Raw genomic sequence first — 20,131 nt, forward strand, 5'->3', positions numbered from 1 at the left:
ATTTGTCTTGCTCGTTGGTCAGAAATGGGAGCAATCCATTATCCATTTCAGTTATTCGGAAAAAAAGTAATATTGGTATAGAAAAAATAATTTCATGGAGATTTCATTTCTCAAGAAACAGTTTAATTTCATCGCAAAACGTGTAAAAATTCATATGTTTCAAATGGGGCTTATGTTGTTTCTATCATATGTCTTACGTAAAATGTTACTCCTTCAGTTACATACTATAACACTTTCTGAATTTGTCTAAATTTATCTATATACCAACGTATATATGTGTAGATTTATTAGCACAGAAATAAATTTAGATAAAACTGAAAAGTCTTATAATATGGAACGGAGTCTCAAACTAGGTTTGTTTTTCTCATATTCACATTATTTATCTTCTGTAAAATGCTTTTGGTTTGACTATGTTCTTATCATGCAACTTACTACAATAGAAAGATTCCTTGGGTTGGCGTGAATATCAAGTTAGCATATTATGTCTCAAATAATTGGGCAAAGAGAGCTGAAGAAAGTTAAAGAGGAAAAAAGGCATATCCTAGTGCTAGTATAATACACATGCGAAGGAATCACCTTTTGCACAGTATTAGTCTTGTAAATAATGATCAAAATCATGCTAAACAGCTAGTTACAAAATCTGCAGTGCTATGGCCTAGTAGAGGCAACTGGAATAACTGCCCGACAAACTTGCAAAGAATTTTGCACATCGATCGATCTGAAGCTTGCACATGCAGCCTGTTCTGCTGCATCTCTGCAACCGCTTCACAGTAGGTCAAATTGACACTTCTCATAACCTGCAGAGTTCAAAAAAAAAGTTCATTAGAAAAACGAAGTTAGGAGAAACTTCAGATGTGCAGTGACTCATCTCTGCAAACAAGAAGGATTTTGGTTCAGCATTGGCTATAGATGGCTGCAACAAGAATTCATCTAGCTAGTATTTTTCAGAAATCCAAAGTTGGCCAAAATTCATCCGAATTCAGAACACATGGTACATGCAGGGCAACACTGCAACCTGTCAAAGCCAAGTGTCTTTTTCATGTTCAGCTACTCAGTTCTAGCAAAGCATATTGCACTAACTAAAACAACAGACCTGTAAACGATGTTTTCTAATTCTAATCAGAAAAAAAGAAGATTTTTTTGTGATTACGAGAAGATTATGAAAAGTGAGAACAGGAAGAGACACTCCTCTTTTTGCTTATGCTTACGTTCATGCTTATCAAAATTTAAATTTTCAAATTTAGATTTAGAATTGATTTTGTAGTTTTTTTTTTACCAAAGTTGATTATTGGGAAGATGATGAGAAGAGGAGGAGGAGGAGGAGGAGGAGAAGGTTTACTTGGGTCTCGGGTGACGATGGTGGCGGTGCCGCCGAAGTCGCAGGTGCCGCCGGCGGCCTTGGTCATCTGCCAGTAGCTGTTGAAGGCGAAGGAGGCGTGGGCGAGCACCGTGTCCGGCTGGTAGCACGCGCCGCTCGGCTGGATCGACCCGCACTCCGCGCCGGAGCCGCACGCGTAGTCCATCGCCTCCTGGATGATCGGGTCCGGCACCGTCGGCTTCGCCACGCACCACAGCGCCGCCCCCGCCCCCGGCGCCGTCGGCGGCGCCAGCGGCGGCGGGTACACTATCGGCGGCAAGAACCCACCCCCTCCGCCGCCGCCGCCTCCTCCGCTGCTCCCGCCACCGCCGCCGCCGATGCCACCTGCGCCACCACTGCTGCTCCCGCCACCACCACCACCGGTGCTACCTCCGCCTCCACCACTGCCACCTCCACCGCCCCCGCCGCCGCCGCTGCTCCCGCCACCGATACCACCCTCGCCGCCGCTGCCGCCTCCCCCCGGTCCGGCCTCGGGCGGGCTGGGAACGACGAAGATCGGGCTCGGCGGGGCCGACCCAGGCGTGGTCGGGCTGAAGCCGGGGGCGGACGGCCCCGCCGGTGGGCTCGGCTCGAACGACGGCGGCGCGGAGCCGCCGATCGGGGGCAGCGGCGGGGGCTGGTCGTCCGGGGGGAGGAGCGGCGTGGACGGCGTCGAGGTGAAGGGCGGTGTCGAGGAGGCTGACGGCGCGTTCGGAGGGTTGACGCAGTACGGCGAGCTCGAGCCATCGGCGGCGGCGAGGCTCGCCGCGTCGCCGTCTCTGCTCGGCGCCTTGGAAGGCGGAGCAGACGGCAGCTGCATCGGCTCCACCGTCCTGATGAAATTGAGCTTGTACAGCGCGTTCAGCAGCGAGTTCTTCCTGCTCCGCCTCAGAGCTCTCGCCTCTGCTCCATGAACAACACATCAATCAATCAATCCATCAATCCCCCAACCATACAATCAAAATGCACATTAGAAGCAAACTGATCACTGACACTCTGAGCTCCAAATTTCGCGCAACCAATTAACATTGTGCTATAGCTAAGACCTTACCACACTGAGATGTGCAGGCAAGCAGCAAGAACATCATCATCTGGAGGAGCAGCATCATCCCTACCACCCTATCACCTCTGTTCTTGGTCGCCATGGCGGCTGCGCCTGTACTGCCACTCTGTCCACCACCAGCTGCGGCAGGACGAGGAGGTTGTTATAGCAGAGGACGCGACGGCATGAAAGAAAGAACAAACAAGTGTCTGGATTGGCCATGATCTCAAAGGCAATGGAGATACCAGGAGAAAAGGTCGGCGGCAGCAGAAAGAGAAAAAAGGCGGGAAGCTCGCGGCATCGGCGAAGTGGCAGTGGAGTGGAGTGGAGTGGAGGTGATGATGATCTTGTTCCTCTCGGCGACCGATCGCTTTGCGTAGAAAAACGTCGCGCAATTTCTAGCTTTTCGGTTATCTCCATCACTCTCATCTCACTACTTCACTCCACTCCACTTCACTTCACTCGGAGAGCGAGCTTGAGTGTGCTGCTGTGCTATCGGTGTTGTTCTTTCTTTCTTTCTTGATTCTTTTTTGGGATGTTGGTTTGGACATCGCCTTTAGTTTCTTGTTGTTTAATCTTGGTATCTATGCTTGCTTGCCACTAGAGCAAAACGAGAGACCGATCGAGGCTGGAGGAGAATGTGTGGGCGACGGCGTGTTTGGGCTTTGGATTTAGGCCTGGTTTAGTTAAAAAAAAATTTACAAAAACATCACATCAAAACTTTAAACACATATTTGAAGTATTAAACGTAGTCTAATTATAAAACAAATTTCTAGAAACCACGGGACGAATCTTTTGAGTCTAAATAACCCGTCATTAACATATGTTGGTTACTGTAGCACTTATGGCTAATCACGTCCTAATTAGGCTCAAAAGATTCGTTAAATTATTTCCTTCGTAACTGTATAATTAGTTTTAATGTTTATATATATGTAATGCTTTATTTAGATGTTCAAAAATTCAATATAATGTTTTTGAGAAAAAATTTTAGAAAGGCCTCAGTTGATGAGCTTGCTTTCGGCTCAAGGAAAGCGCTGCTGAGTGATGCTTTGTCGTAGCATCTGCTGGTAGCATCGTCTGGGAGTGAACTGAACTTGATCGATCGATCGATAGAAGATTGTCTGCGTCACTGCTAGTGCAACAGCAGGTGCTGATATACGGGTAAGGAACTAAGGATTCGTATGTTAGTGCCTATGACTGCATCGGCAGTACTGCAGATGATCCGTGTATATTATGATATAAGTGTAAACGATATAAGTATTTTAAATTTGTTCAGTAGGGATTATGGTTAAGAAAAAATGATTATGTTGACTCTTAATAAATAAGAAAAGAATGGGATGAGAGGGTAGATGGGGTAAAACACAAAAAAATTTAAATAGAAAATAATTGATGGTATAAATAGTATCATAAACAGTAGTTAAATACTTATATTTTAATAAAAGATTTAAATCTTAGGAATCCTCACATTTTGGTACCCATGGAGTATTAGCTAGCAGGGCAGTGGAAAGCTAGAACACTGGGAAGAAAAGCTAGTGATGGCAACGTGCGTGATCATGGCAGGGTGGTTTTTCTTGTTTACTGATTGGCTTATCAGAGACGTAGGTTCATCCTTTTTATTGTTCCTTGATCACCTGAGCTTAGGTTGACCAAAGTTGGACGGTTTGGCACTTTGGCCACGTCTTTTCTTTGATATATGTGCATTTTAATGTGACACATTCTTTTCTCTCACATGTGATATTGGCTAGATTCATTCAATAATTAATATATATAGTTTACATATTTATCTGAATTTTCTAGTATCCATATAAATATTAGTCAAAGACTGGTAAGTCCGTTTAAACGGTGCCGTGAACAAAGAGGCGGCTCTCCTAGAAATCACAGCAGACTCGCCGTGCCGTTGGCCCAGGTAGGGAAGCCCATGACCCATCGAAGTCCAACTCCCAACTACATGGGCCGGTGGGTTAACTGGGCTGGCCGGCGTCCCGCTTCGGTGAAATGGGCCGTATGCTTCAGTTCTCCCGTGCAAAAAGCGTGCTTGGCTGCTTTTCTTTTTGCGCGGTTAATAACACGCACATGACACACCACTGCACCAAATGCAACCACACACACTTACCATAAGCACATCGCTTTAACACACGCTAACATAGACAAGACTAGTGCCGCGTCTCCTTTTTTGTCACTACGATTATGCCGAAAACACAATTGCATGTGGGTAATAGGCTCTTATCATTTCGCAGTTGCAGCTGTTTATAAATTAAATTTTAATTTTACAGTTAATTTTTAGGTTTTTTTACATCGTAGTCTATTTCATAGCATTTTCTTTTATTTCGTTATGTATATATATATATATATATGTTTTACTTATAAATTATTTTTCGTTTACAGATAAACCGATTTGTTTTCTTTCGTTTTTTTTTTTAAAAAAAACTTCGCACCGGTGTTTCCCATGCTTGATTGTTTTACGGTAAATTTTGCTGCCGCTGTTACATCAACGGAGAAACGAAAAGTGAAGAGGAAGAGCAACTGCATGCAGTGCACGGAGGGAGGGAGGCTTGGCTTGCCTGACTACTGTAGATGCCCCTGGGACGGGGGCATCGCCAGTCCAAATCCATCATATCGCATCGATCTATCGTAAGTTCGATCGTAGCCATACGCCAACATCAGCGGTCAACACGCATGCGACATTTTGCAGCAATCCACCAACCAGTGCATCTAAAAACGAGCTGTATGTAGCTACCAGTTCGACATCCATGGATCATGCATATCCTTGCATTTCTGAATTCAAATTTATCCCACGGAAAGTGTATTAATTATAGAGTATTATTTGTCTATCAATTATCTCATATTTAAATCTCGGTCTATTTACTGTTACTTACCTCTCACATTATATAATTTTCTTATTTAATATAGAGTTATTTAAATTAATTTTGTTTATTTCAACTAATTTGCCTCTAGAGCGATGGAAATGTACTTGTGTTGGGTTAATAAATATACTTATGGTGGAACGGAGAGATTAACGTTTGGTCCTATCCATTCGCTAGTCTAGCTTAATTGTTGACTATATATACGCGGTAGCTGGCCACACCTCGGTACACACTATACTACGGCCGCGTTCTGCTGGAAGGTTGAGTGGGATAGTTATTCGGCGCGAAAACGCAGTAATAGATTAGTACATGAATAATTAATTGTTAAAAAATATAAAATAAATTAATATGATTTTTTAAAATAATTTTTCCATATAAATTTTTTATAAAAATACACTATTTAGTAGTTCGGGAAACGTGTGCGTGGAAAATAAAGGGGCTAAGATATCTAACTGGCTCCGCCGAACGCGGCCTATACATAACTAGCACGTCAATCTTTCTGTTTATACTTATAAACCAAAATATAAAATTTTAACTTTAAATTTAAAGTTATTTTTTCTTCATGAAAGTTTTTTTCTAATCTTATTTTTTAGATCGCTAAGCACATATATATAAAGTTTTATTTATAAATTATTTTTAGTTTAACAACCACCCTATAGAAATGTAAGGCATTGAATTCATAGAAACATTTTTTAGAAACATACCATTTAATAGTTCAAAGTATATGTAAAAACCGATAAAAAATACATGAAAAATCTGGTAAAATAAGGCAGTAATATGTCTCGATCGATCGGCCGGTTTTGTCAGCAACCCAAAATTATGGGAGGCGATATGTTGGACCATAGGGGTTACGTTCATCCGTGCCTAAGTACGTACGTACGTACGTTAGAGTCCCTGATTACCAGGGGATGCGTACATATCATACATGCAGTTCCATTGATAGTGATCGTGCATGTACTGATCGATCGGATGCAAGTTGATTAATTAGTGGTTTAAATAACGAACCAGGGCAGCAGGGTCGCAAAGTTATCGAGCTTTCATTATATGTACTTGCAACTGTACATTAAATATTAGATTCTTTGAGAGGGGTAAACTTGTATTTTATAGATGAAATGAGATATTAATAAGATGTATAAAGACTATTTTTTAACACATAAAATAGTTAGTAAAAAACAAGATAAGTGGTGGGGTGGCAGATTTACTGTCATCACCATTGCCTTTTTTTAAAGTATTATAGATATGTAGTAAGTCGATCGGATGGGATGGCGCCAGAGGTCATCATCGATCTTTCAGAAATAAAAAGATGCAGAGGTACGTTATGATATTTTTGTAAGCATACATTTTACGAAACCGCATATACTTTATAGATTTAGCAACAAATTTAAAACAAATTTTAGCCAAATTTATAGATTTAGTAAAATAAAAATTATCAAATGTTCCCACAAGATGTAGTTTCCTATCGTTAAATAATACGCCATATGGCTTATTATAACCCCAAAATAGTAATTTATGGGTGAAAGTTTTATATGCATGTCTATGATGATTCAAAAGCAGATGATATAGAATAATAAAATGAACTATGAATTAAAAAACCATAAAGTCAATTTTAAAAATTATATTTTAAAATTTAGCTTATAAATATAAGCAGAAACTAATGATGCAGGGCAAAGTCTGACAAAAAAAAAGGGGCATATATGCATGAAACGTTTCATGTAGGGTACTCGTGTACTACTTATGGCCAATTGGACAGTAACACAGCTAGCACATACGTACAGTAGTGTAACCCCTCCCAGCTAATTAAGGGTCCACACATTAATTCTGGAATGAACGGCTAATGTGGCTCTTTTTCTATTCCGCGTACACGTAAAAGACTTTTGTGTCGATATATTAAAACTTACTCCCTTCATTCTTTAATACATTTAATAGATTCGTCTATATATATATATATATCAACCTATACTCTTAAAAAGAAAATCACTGATGTGGTAAATGGTGTTGAATCTAACACCTACGTCACCACCAACTCTCTCGTATTTTTTTAAAAAGAAATATAACTAATACTAATATCAAACCGGTTTTATTAGTTCTACTTTAATATCATGTTATAATATTTTTTAATAGAATATCGTTACAGCGCAAGTGCAATATGCTAGTCTAGCTAATATTAGAATGCCGTACATCGTGAAACAAGGATGGTATAAAATAGCTTAGCACATAATAAAAATATGATGTATATATAGTTTATGTGTATCAGTTGACTTTAATTGCTCCATTTCTGGTGTATGATGCATCACAATTATGCACTATCAGGAGGACCTAATTAAGATATTATGCATTTGGGAACCAAATTCTTGAGTCGATCATGGAGAACTTCTTTTTACCTATTTTAGATGGTGGGTTACTGATTAATAGGCTTCATTCCTAAGATATATGCTTTGCTTATTTATCTCATAAGGTTAACCTTATCGAGCTTTACTTTGCTTATTTCTTCTTCTAGGGGTCACCCCCTATTGAGACCTATTTTTAACTCAAACTCTCTGGTTATGTACATCTTATGCACAAATTAAAAGGCCAAGAATGTTGATCTTCCTTATCTAAAATACAAAATATCATTTATAACTGCACGGATATGTGTTGTGTACCGTGCTACATACCATTTCCAAGTATATAGTTTTTTTTTTCATACGTACAATCCTGGGCATGTCTTTCACGCAACTATGACTGTGTTCTTTTGGCTATATTATTACTCAGTTGTTGCACACATACTTTCAAACTACTAAACAGAGTACTTTTTACAAAAGTTTCTATATAGAAGTTTGTCATTTTAGCTTTATAAAGTAAATTTTGAATTTTATAATAGTTAATCTTATCATTTATAATAAATAACTATCAAAAAATTAGATGATCTTTTATCTTTTATTAATAAAAAGAACATTGTCTATGTACAATTGGTACTAGGGCGGATCTACCATGGGGATAATGGGGGCTGGAGCTCCCGTTAAAACTATTAGAGCCCCAACAAAGACATCTCCTAAAATTTTGTGGCAAAGATCAATATAAATAGGAGCTAAAATTCTATCTAATTTATTCAGACCCTTCTAACTTTATTGGCTAGATCTGTTACCAATTGGTACTAGACATGACCATGGATGCAAGCTTATCTTCTAGAATTTCAGGTCAAGGTCTGAAAGACCGAAAATGATAGGGGTGGGCTAAGTGGTTAACCTACGGTTCGAAAGTCTCTGTTGATAGCCAAGGGGCTCGCATGTGTCTGAGCTCCAAAACTGTTGTAGCCACTAACTCGGACAGAGCTAGATTCGACCGTATCTATGATTTTGAAAACACGCATGTTCCCTGCCAATTTCGGTGTTTCACCAGTTGTTTGCATGATTTGTTTGACCAATCATGGAAGCACAAGAAAATACTTCCTCCACATCCTATAAATATTTCATCATTACTTAAAAAAATTGTCCCATAAAGATTTTATTTATAGAGTAAGAATTCCATCAGAGTGAGAAAATAGAAATAAATGTATTGGAAATTGAAAATGTGAAGGGTATTTTTTAGTCTTTTGGTTATATATATTGGCATGTGTAGGATAGAAGACATTTTTTTTTTGGACGGAAGTAGTAATTAGTTAATAGTAGCCATCTCTATCTTATACATGTGGTGATTATATGTGTGGTGAGATAACTCTCGGACATTATCACTAGCAAAAAATAAACCGTGTTGAAAAAAATAATGAGCTAAACATGTGGTTTGTATTAGATGTAAAAGAAAAACTGGGAAGATTCCTATAGGTTTCCTTTATAAAAATTGTGTAATCCTTTATTTTTCCCTCGAGTTCCTTACACATGGATTCTAAACCTACATGTCGTATTGAGACAATAAGGCCAACTTTAATTTAGAGACAAATAGTTCAGGATATTATCCTTAAATTGGAAGTTAAGTCGATACTAAATGTTATTATATGACTAATAAGTTTGTGGTTTCTTTGAAGTATATATGTGTATCTTTGCAAAAATTTATAGTAACAGAACAATATTATTAATTGATCCAAACAACTGAGCTTTCTTGACCCCTTCCTCTTTCATTAATGTGAGTCTAAATTAACTTCTAGCAGTTCTAGATGGACTAGCTAGCTAGGGCAAGACCATCCCATTCAGACATGACACACACTACACCTGTTTAATTTCTCCTAGCAGTAAAAAACCAACCATATGTATAGGCCAACGTTGCTTTCTGCTGTGAAAGCAACAAACTACAGCTAAAGAACGTAACTGCAACGACCCACAGAAGTGACAGTAAAAAAAGGGAAAAAGAGGCATTCTCTTATTTTCATTTCTACTTATTCTTATAAACTAAGTTTAAATATTGTAAACTTTAAATTTAAAGTTGATTTTAGGGTATTTATGTTAATTTATTTTTTTTCTTGGCTTTTCGATCACTGAGAACATATATAAATGTTTTATTTGCAAATTATCTTCCGTTTATAAATATACCGTTTGATTTTTTTCGCCGAAAAAGCCAACCATGGCATGTGTGGCATGAGGCCAGCGATGAATCAAACGCAAACAGGAGTAGCCCGGTCCGATCCTGTGGCATCCAACGCAGCCACGGAGGAAGGAGAAGAAAACCAGGCCAAGTTTGCAAGCTGCTAGGCCAGGTAAGAAACAACCGAGAGACGACAGACAGAGACAGATCTTGATCAACGGTGACAGTGAACGGTATGAGCGAGCAGCTAGAGAAGTAGATCGATCGAAGAGAAGAAGAAGAAGAAGAAGATGGAGAGGAAGAAGATTGAGCTGGGATATGGATGGATGGATGGAGGCTTGGATGTCGGCACGGGAAGGCGCCAAAGGTGAAGCTGTGAGGAGGGGAGGGGGAGGGGGGGCGCCATGCGCTTCCAAAGCTTCGTCTCGCCATCGCTTCAATGTCTCCTAGCTGATCCGTCAGTGTAATCGTCATTAGCAGCGAAAAATAAGTCTACGTACGCGTTCGATCTTCTGCTCGCTCGCTCGTACGGATTCGGATTAACACGATGGATCCGATGATCATCTCTCTCTCTCTCTCTCTCTCTCTCTCTCTCTCTCTCTCTGCCCGGCCACTTGCAGCTGAATTGCAAGTCCAAACAGCTAGCTAGCTAGGATCCAGTTGTGTAGATGTGCACAATTCAACCCTGGTCACACGCTACAGCTCGCTCTCTGTCTCTCTCTCGATCATTTTTTGTCGTCTGAAGGAGGAAGAACAAGATTGGATCTCAGCCTCTAGATTTCCTATTAGATATAGCTGTGTTCTTTTCCAGCCGAAAATAAAAGATAAAAGATTATTTAATTTTTAGGATAATGCAAAACGATAAAATTAGCTACTACCTAGTTAAAAATCTATTTTGTAAAAGTTAAAATCTATTTTATAAAAGTAAGATGATGAGATTTTATATAAAAACTTTTTTAAAAAATTAGATTGTTTAATAGTTTGGAAAGCTCCGTGCAAAAGCTAAAATAAGTGAGAATAATATTTATTATTTTGGATAGTTCTGAAGTTAAACTTCTTATAACTTTGGCTTAAATTAACTTTTGAAATATTTATCTTAGAAGCATGTGGGCTATATGTATAAATTAAAATTAAAAGATATTTCAATAAAACCACATATTTGTTGATATTTCTATATATATTACCATAGAAAGAGCAGTCAAAGTTATTTGTTGGTGTTCATGTTTTTTTCAAAACAACAAGATATAAATGGCTCAAACAATGAAATGTATAATAGGAAATTAAAAGGAAGGATAGCTCGTTGGCCACCTATCCTAGGCCTCTAAATATCTGGAGACAGTGCCAAGGGAGCGAGGGCCCATGCATGCATTCAGCGTACATACCGAGTAATGATGGTTCATTTGCCTTCATGCATGGCAAAATGATTTAACAGCTAACCTGCATGCTGTCAGTACTCTGTGACACGTTGATTAGCTAGCTAGCTAGACAGTTCTCGATTAATTCGAACAATAATAGTAGTGAATTAGGGTCTGTTTGGATTTAGCGAATCTTAATAGTCTCTGAACTTTTTTCTTTTTCCGTAATAGTTCTTAGGACTTTTTTTTAAGTCCCTCTTGTTTGAAAAGAGATACTTAAAGGGTGTCAACAAATGATAGAAGTAACAATTAACCCCTGGGTTGGTACCCTGGGCTTGCCGCCGCTGCTTGCTGCTGCTGCTTGCTGCGTGCTCTGGGCGGTGAATGACAAGGGCGGGGGAGGCGCCGGCGGGCGGGTAGAAAGTGGGGGCGGCGCCGGCGGGCCGCCTAGCAGACAGATTGGCCGGCCGAGCGAAGAGGACCAGCCGACGGGGAGGCCGAGTGTGGGGAGAAGAGGCTGGAGCGAGGAGGAGGTGACCGGCGTCGGCGGGCCGGCGGGACCAGCGGCGCCGGATCTGCTCAGCGGCGGGCGGGCGAGCACCGAGAGGGGATTTTTTTCGGGCGGGCGAGCGCCGAGAGGGGATTTTTTTTCGGGCGGGCGTGCTACTACGGAGAGAGAGAGGGGTAGGGTGAGGAAAGGGAAAAAAGTCCCAGAGACTTTTTTTTGGATCCAAACAGGGTCTTATTTGCATACGGACCGACCATGCTGAATATCTTTTGCAGGTATATATATACCACGTCCATTTTAAAACATAGGATAATCATAAAACATGTAAAAACATGTAAGTCAGACTTGAAATCTTTAGTAATAAAACTAAGCGCAACAAAATAAAAGGTGCTTAGACCCGTTCTTAATATAAGTCAGGCCCGTTCTTAGACTATCTTAAATAACTTAAATTATAATAAAATAATTAATAATTATGTAGATTTTTGAATAAGACGAATAGTCAAACAACGATATCAAATAAAAAAAAAAGAATGAGTGCTAAAATACAGATAGACTATATATTGAAAAGAGCATTTTTTTTCTATCTTTGAGGTATCATGAGGTATCACTGTTTTTTATATAAAATTTGGTACCTTATAGAGCAATTTTACCATCCTTGAGAAGGTAGCAGGATATCATTGATTTTTATATAAAATTTAGAAGGTGACACCATCGACTTTTATAATCATGTTTGACCATTCGTCTTATTCAAAATTTATATCCAAATATGCAAAATTATAATGCATAATTAAAGTTTCTATAATAATAAATCATATAATAAGAAAATAATTAATAATTATATAATTTTTTTGAATAAGACTAATGGTCAAACGTAGACCTAAAAGTCAACGACGTCATATAAAAAAATATAAAGGGAGTACCAAATATTACATAAAAAATAAATAGTGATATCTCATGGGACGGGGAAAATGCTCTATTGAAAAGTGAGGTGTAAATTAACCGCTGCCCGTTTTAAGGTACGCGAGTCGCTGACAAACAGCAACGGATCAGTAAGACAGTAAGAGCGCGGATACTACGTACGACAGGTAAAAAGAAAAAGAAAAATGAAAAAAGCTTGGTGTTGGCATGGCAGGCTAGCTAGCCGTAGCCGATCGATTTTGTTTAACCGCGACATGCAGGCCCCGCGTGCTCACACGCGCGAGATAGATCACTTCATCACTTGGTTGAATTGAATTGAGTTGAATTGAACTGAACTGCAGCAAAACCTGAGTCGACGGCAGCCACAATCTTGGCCATCGAGACGTGACACCATCACTAAGCTTCAGTCACGGCCTCTAGCTAGCTACCTCGCCTACTCCATCAATGGCCGCGGCCTGCCTATAAATCCACGCTCCCCCAGCTCGTCTTCTTCCCACGCACCAGCGGCTGGCTACGTGGCTAGAGCTAGAGCTAAGACACCAAGAAAAGCTCTAGCTAGGTAGGACGCCATGGCCGTCGCCGGGAACCGCCGCATTGCCGTGGCCCTCCTGCTCGCCGCGCTGGCGCTGTCGGCGCAGCTCGCGCCGGCCGCGGCGTGCTCCTACTGCCCGACGCCCAAGCCGCCCCCGCCGCCGCCGCCGCCGAAGGTGAAGCCCCCTCCGTCGTCCGTGCCGTGCCCGCCGCCGCCCTACACCCCGACGCCGACGCCGCCGACGCCCTCGCCGTCGACGGGGAAGTGCCCGATCAACACGCTGAAGCTGCTCGCGTGCGTGGACGCGCTCAACGGGCTGGTACACGCGGTGGTCGGCGCCAACGCCGGCGACACCTGCTGCCCGCTGCTGTCCGGCGTCGCCGACCTCGACGCCGCGCTCTGCCTCTGCACCGCCATCAAGGCCAAGGCGCTCGGCGTCTCCCTCGTCCTGCCCGTCGCCATTTCCGTGCTCGTCAACGAGTGCGGCAAGCACGTCCCCTCCAGCTTCCAGTGCCCTTCTTAATTAATTAACCAACTAATTAATCACACCATCTAATGCGTCTCTGCATGCAACGATTAATTAAGCTACTATCAAACTATCGTATATATACCTGCATAACTATAGTATATCACCTTACAAATATATATACATGAGCCCTTGGATTGTGCATTGTTGTATAATAATATTTGTGTAGAATATATATATTGTGCCATGCATACATGTGGGTTGTGGTCTTTGTTTCGTAGTTGATTTGGAGTATTTATAAAATAAAGAGTGTAATATGTACACTATGGAATTACAAAGTTTGATGTGTATGTACCATGCATGTAAGGTTGATGAAGCCTGTCAACTCTTAATTCCTATATGAATCAAGCGTGTTCTACTGTGTTTAAATGAATGTTTTTTTTTGCTATTTTTGATGTTCTTGTTTCACCCATTGTTCAAAATGCATGCATAATTAAAAGCAGTTGTGGTTTCTTTCAAGTTCTTCAACGCCTCTTTTGGAATGGAAAATTTTGCCAGAATTCCATGTGATCTAATTAAACTGATTCATGTGATTTTCCTGTAAATTCCTGCGCTACAATTTCTGTGTGCAAGTGGAAATTTCAATCTTGGTCAGAGGGCATCTTACGTTGACTCGTTCCTTTGGTCAGAAACTCAGAATTTCACTCTTGGTAGAAAAAGGGTTGCTTTGAATTTTGGCGCAAGCAATTTTTTCCCTGAGGAAAAAGTTACTGTAAATCAGCAATTAACATGTCAAAAGATGGCAGGTTGTTGGCGCACAGTTTTTTTCCTTGAGGGAGAGAGGATTACTGTAAAGCAGAAATTAACATAGCAATATGTTTGAAGTTCAGACAGTGTATTAAGAGCAAAGAACTGCATGCAACACATGCCTTGATCTTCAGGGATACTCTGCTCATTGCTTGCCAAATGGCCTAAGGAGCACTTGGAAAGAGTTGTAGCAGCAGCCAGCAGGCTCATTAGAAATATTTATGTTCCGAAATGGCCAAAGGTTGTTGGACTTTACGCATGTTCAATTAGTTATGAATAAATTTAGGGGGGGAAAGAACATATTATTGTGTTTTATGTCTTCACTAATCCTACCTTCGTCCCTAAATGTTTGACGTCGTTGACTTTTTTATATACGTTTGACTATTCGTCTTATTCAATTTTTTTATCAAATATGTAAAACTATATATATACATTAAAGTATATTTAACAATAAATGAAATGATGTAAAAATAATTAATAATTATGTAAATTTTTTAAATAAGACAAGTCATCAAACGTGTATAAAAAAGTCAACAGCGTCAAATATTTAGGGATGGAGGGCAATATTTAGGGATGGAGGGAGTATGTGAGACCAGATTAAATATATACTCAGACAAAGAAAAAAAAACAATATGTATGCACTTCTCATGGTTTAATCGATTGTTTTCAAGTGTGGTCAAATTTAAACCTGCATATTTTGTAGAGCAACACGACTGTCGTCTATATTATCAATTTTTTCTAGAACCTATTTGTAACTATTTGGACCTAGAAATGGTCAGTATCAAACAGTCACCTTGTGTTTCGTGCCACACCCATGTGCATCAGACATGCTTGAGCGTACACTCATGCACAAGCAAAGCTGCCGCAGCAAAAACGTCGGGCTCCAGTGTACCACAGTCACAGGCACATGCACAAATGCATACAACGAATCGACGATTGGAACAATCCATCAAGCAGAATGTAACAAAATGTCAATGTCACCATTCAAGATTCTACATATATAACTCGTTTATACAGTAGGGTTTGGGTTCCGAGTACAAGATTGGCCCCGGTGGTATCACCATTCGAGTAAAACGGACTGAGCAAATGCAACATAATTTCACGTTGTTAAGACACTCAAAATGGAGGGAACAAGGGATCAATATGTGTTATCTGCAATCTGGCAGGGGCGTTTCCGCGGACGAGTTCAAGCAATGGCTTGGAGCGCTCTCTCGAAGGTGTCTTCCGCCGATGCGGCACGCTTAACTAGCACATGATCGGGATGCGATAGTTTCAGCTGGCTGCAGATGAAAAAAAATAAGTTAAGTATTTGTTTTGCTCATTAAAAGCAAACATTGTATAAATCAAGTAGTTTCTGAACTTGCAAAGCTCGTAAATTGTTCTACGGTTTATTGTTGAAACCCTACCGCCCCCAACACACACAGATGGCAAATTCCATTGATCCATTCTAAAGGTAATTATCAAAAAGTTCAGTTGTGAATAAATTTTGTTGGTCCATTTTACCAGTAATAATTAAAAAGCTCATATGTTAAGCCATTGATTTTCACTCTCTATACTTCAGATATCACCCCATTTACATTTGTTTTATAAACTCAGTTAGTAAAGTTTTGAATGTCCTAACTCACAAACATTTTTTTGAACACAGAAATGCATATAGTATGATAAGCCGATACCCTGCTGCTTCTTTTCATACTAGACGAGTAATATCTAAGACAAGTAGAGAAGTTCTGTGGAATCTGGGTGGAACAGTTGGAATATTGAACACAGCCAAATATATGTCAGCTTCAAGTTGCTGGGGACCTTGTCATGATATTTCAGATCAGGAACTAGTGGCTATAACAAGTTAACTCAGATACACAAAATCAAAATCATAGCTAAAAATAAACGGACGTGTTTCGCAAAGCTTGAACACACAAATTCATTCAATGAAATAAGAGAATGATTCGCTAGTTCAAAGAGGAAAAGTATCCCATGACATTTTGCTGGTGGTCCTACTAGTGACACATCCTTCAACATCCAGATCAACCAATGCTATAGTCCATATTTCTTTAATAGCTGTGGGGACCCAGTCCTACAATTGCTGAGACTTGACTAGAATTATTGAGTGGCTACTGTTTTAAGTAGACTGAACGGTGAGAAGCAAATATAAATATTTCTGAGGTAACAGTTTGCACAAAGGCACAAGATATTTGCACCAGTCTGGTAATTTCTGGTACCTTATTGCATTTTCATGTTATCTGTTTAACTTCTGATCCTGAAGGCCTCTATAGCATAAAACAATTAGGTGTAGACAAATTTCAAGAGTCTCGCTTTTATTGCTTGCTTGGCAGTTGTTCCTCTGCACATACATTTAAGATTATGTATATGCACACCACATGATTCATTAACATGTATTATTTACTTTGGCATGCATCTTTGAAATAAGCTAGAATAATATAATGAAATCCTGCTTGGCCCAGCATGATCATGCTGTCTTCCTATGTGAACACTAAACAGCTAAATGCAGCAGAAAGTAGAAACTGTAAAATTATGTTACACTTCATACCTGAGGTACCGTGATGATGGTTTGCCAAGGTGGAGATTACATACAATAAGATTGGCAAGAGTTTCGGGATCTTTTGCATCCTACATAAGTAGAAACAAGGTATGAGTACCTTGTGTTGAACATGGCATCTTTATGCAAGTCAAACAGAATAAAAAATTTCACAAGTTTTTCTAACTTTAATTTAATAGCAAGGTGGCATCAATGCTAACCTTGTTTAATGCTTCAAGTAATAGAGTCTCAGCCTCATCAAAGCTCCCCATGTGCATACAGCAAACTGCCTTTCCATTTAGAACCGTTCCTGTCATTGGGTATTTTTCAGCAAAGTCTTGGAATATAAGATAAGCTTCACGGATCTTAGAACCACCCTGCATCATGGATGAAATGCTAATGAGCAACATAGATTAAAAGTTGATAAGCACATTTTTCCAGCAATAACCACCGGAATGTTGAATCTTCAGTACTCCAAGTTGGATCAAAGTACTTACAACAGCAATGTCCAGCCATGCGTTTGCAAGTTGTGTCAGTGTATGGTCCTCATCAATTTGTTGCATGATCTTCAGTTGCTTCTCAGCATAGTCTGAACGGTGCATCTTAATGAAGATCTGGACATTCAAAGCATGCCTATAACCAAAGGCAACACATGTAGACGGGATCATCAACAATGAGTAATCCATAAATGAAGGACAAACAAATGCAGAAGATTCCAACCGCCAAGGTTTGCAGTTAATTGATCAAAAATGTCAAATCCAAATACAGGAAGTGAAACAATCTGTACCAGAGTTGAACAACATACTAAAAATATTACCATCACTAATGATCTTGAAAACAGAAAACATATTTAAGATATAATGATGCATTTTCTCCAACACTCTTAACAGGATAAACATTAAGTGCATGTGGTTGGCAGCATAAGAAAGAAAAGTGAGTCTAATTAGGTTATGCAAGTGATAATCAATGTGTACAGAAACTTTTTTTTAGAAACAAGGTTGCAACTTATCTTTGAATGCCAATAAGCTTGAACTTTATTGTAAGGTGATCAAAATTCACAAATAAAATGTTGTTCTACACATATACTCCTGCAAGGATGAGCCATCTAAAGTTAAGAGGAGAAAATGAAACTCACAGGTCCAGGGTTCCACCAGAGTGTGTGTGCTTGAGAGCCTCAGTGTAGTCTTGCTCATGCATAAATATAATTCCAGCAATCAATCGCAAAACAGGATTGCTTGCAATTGCAGAATCACTCAACCATTCCTTCAGACTGGAAATCGGACCTTCCTTCAAAGTTGTAGGAAAGAACAAGACATAGCATTTCAGTGAATGGAGAAAACTGAGGGAAGAGAAAACAAGACAATCTTCTGGAAAAACAAAGAAACAGCCATTTTTAAAAGGCTTAGCTATACTGGTAAAGTATTCACATAATGCATAACATGTACCAAAATACAAGCACATAGAATCTGAAATGCACCAGAAACCAAGCCATGATATATTGAAACCTAATACATGCATTAGAGGTGAGATCACGGCCTATTTTGATATGGAAAACAAACCATAGTATATTGGAACATAATATATGCATTAGAGTTGAAATCTCGGCCCATTTTGATATGCAAAACAAAGACAATTACATGCATACACATCATGCCAACACATGTAACAGCTTTCTCACTACTAAAAACCAAATGAAGAAAGGGAAACTGTATATACCATTAGGTTTATTTCATGGGGTCTCAGATGAATTTGGCAAAAACATGCATCCCAATAGTAGTCCTAATGAATTGTCTATGTTTTCCATGTTGACAATACATTCTCCAGCAGACTACCAACCCAATATATCATTGAATGCCAGTACTCCTACTCCCCTAGATGCATCGTTGACAGGATATAAGTTTTCCGCTAAGTTTTATGAAGCAGCAGTTAAAAAAAAGTACCTCTAATGGGCTAATAGCATCTCTCTCTATACATATGCAAGTGAGTCTATGTTTTGCGCTTTAGAGTGACTGTGAATTAAACTCTGGGCACAGTTAAAAGTTTCAAACAGAAGGTCCTAACATCCACTGACCAATGTTGAATTGAGCTGATGCACCTGATAGCTTCAGCCTCTAATCTAAACACCATTACAGTATATTCAGCCAATTGTAATGAAATCAATGGTCAAATACTAATGAACTCATCAGTCCTGAGCCTATGGCAATGCAAACGGTGCACCGGATCTAACTCCAGATCACATGACTCATTATAGATCTAGCGCATCAAAGGGCGCCTCGACAAGCCCAGATCCAAACTCAGACATCACGCTACAGATGCGATGGGATCAGATCCAGCATGCTAACCTTGTCTCCGGAGAGGTACAGCGCGAGCAGCTTCACTGCCTGCAGCGACGTCGCCGCGGACGAGTCGATCTCGCTGATCACCAACTGCGCAGCAAAAAGGGGGACGCGCACCGATCAGAGCCGCGCCGACGACGAAGAAGACGGGAGCTACAAGTGGGAGGGGGGGGGGAGCCGCACCTGGTAGGAGCCGAGCGCGACGTAGGAGCGGAAGACGATGGCGTCGCGCTCGGCGGCCGCGTCGGCGTCGAGCCCCGGGACGTCGCTGTTGTTGATGGCGGCCTGGTAGGCGCCGAGGTAGAAGAGGTTGCGCAAGTTGAAGAGGAGGTCGGGGGACGCCATATGGGTGGTGGTGCTCGGCGCCGGCGACGGCGACGGCGAGGCGGCGGTTCGACGGCGGCGAGGAGTGGGAGAGAGATCTCGCGGAGAGGTCGCTCTACTATGGGTTTGGAGCTTTAGTTTAGTGGGTGGAGAAATGAGGCGTACTTATCACTGGGCTCGAGTTGGGCCAGATTTTGTGGGCCGCTTCGATGGGGCCCATTGAAAATTTGCATTTCCATGTTGGTGATGGAAGGAATTAGTTTACCGCAAGTCCCTTAATTTCATGTCAATTTTGTCTAAGATACCTTAAACTAAAATTAGGGATATATACCTCTAAACTCGTATAAACCATTAAAAAACCTCATAAATATCGACTCATTTTTTATCCGGTTTTGTTGTTTTTTTTGCTGGGAAGTCGGTTTTATTGACATGGCATGCAGTGGGCCTATATGTTATATTTTTTTTTCTCTCTTTCTTTCTTTTAAGTGATAGAAACTAATTTTTTTCAAATAAGATAAGTGCTCAAACTAATATTTAACTTTAAAATTCGAATGGAGCAATTTCTTTTAACTCCATGTTTGCATATGTACCATAG

The 20,131-nt window shown here is 40.4% G+C and overlaps 3 protein-coding genes across 3 annotated transcripts; 1 reads left to right on the plus strand and 2 right to left on the minus strand.

Annotated features, from left to right (window-relative positions):
* Positions 1 to 765: 765 nt before the first annotated feature.
* On the minus strand, positions 766 to 2,982 carry LOC121054207 (dual specificity protein phosphatase 8-like). The gene is given in 6 exon segments (XM_040523245.1): positions 766 to 797; positions 1,340 to 1,529; positions 1,685 to 1,729; positions 1,731 to 2,260; positions 2,409 to 2,540; positions 2,645 to 2,982. Coding segments are annotated over 6 exon segments (1,113 nt in total). The 5' UTR covers positions 2,829 to 2,982.
* Positions 2,983 to 12,920: 9,938 nt separating this feature from the next.
* On the plus strand, positions 12,921 to 13,965 carry LOC102713903 (36.4 kDa proline-rich protein-like). Its single transcript, XM_006653697.3, has one exon. The coding sequence runs from the start codon at positions 13,108 to 13,110 to the stop codon at positions 13,591 to 13,593; it is 486 nt and encodes a 161-aa protein (XP_006653760.2). The 5' UTR covers positions 12,921 to 13,107; the 3' UTR covers positions 13,594 to 13,965.
* A 1,298-nt stretch (positions 13,966 to 15,263) lies between these two features.
* On the minus strand, positions 15,264 to 19,663 carry LOC102714180 (coatomer subunit epsilon-1). Its single transcript, XM_040523333.1, has 7 exons — positions 19,396 to 19,663; positions 19,219 to 19,302; positions 18,012 to 18,163; positions 17,374 to 17,509; positions 17,098 to 17,253; positions 16,889 to 16,968; positions 15,264 to 15,623 (listed from the first exon to the last, which is right to left on the minus strand). Exons 1-7 carry the CDS (start codon positions 19,555 to 19,557, stop codon positions 15,530 to 15,532), a joined length of 864 nt encoding a protein of 287 aa, XP_040379267.1. The 5' UTR covers positions 19,558 to 19,663; the 3' UTR covers positions 15,264 to 15,529.
* Positions 19,664 to 20,131: the final 468 nt, after the last annotated feature.

The sequence above is a fragment of the Oryza brachyantha genome, chromosome 4, assembly GCF_000231095.2.
Source record: "Oryza brachyantha chromosome 4, ObraRS2, whole genome shotgun sequence".
NCBI classification, from domain to species: domain Eukaryota; kingdom Viridiplantae; phylum Streptophyta; class Magnoliopsida; order Poales; family Poaceae; genus Oryza; species Oryza brachyantha.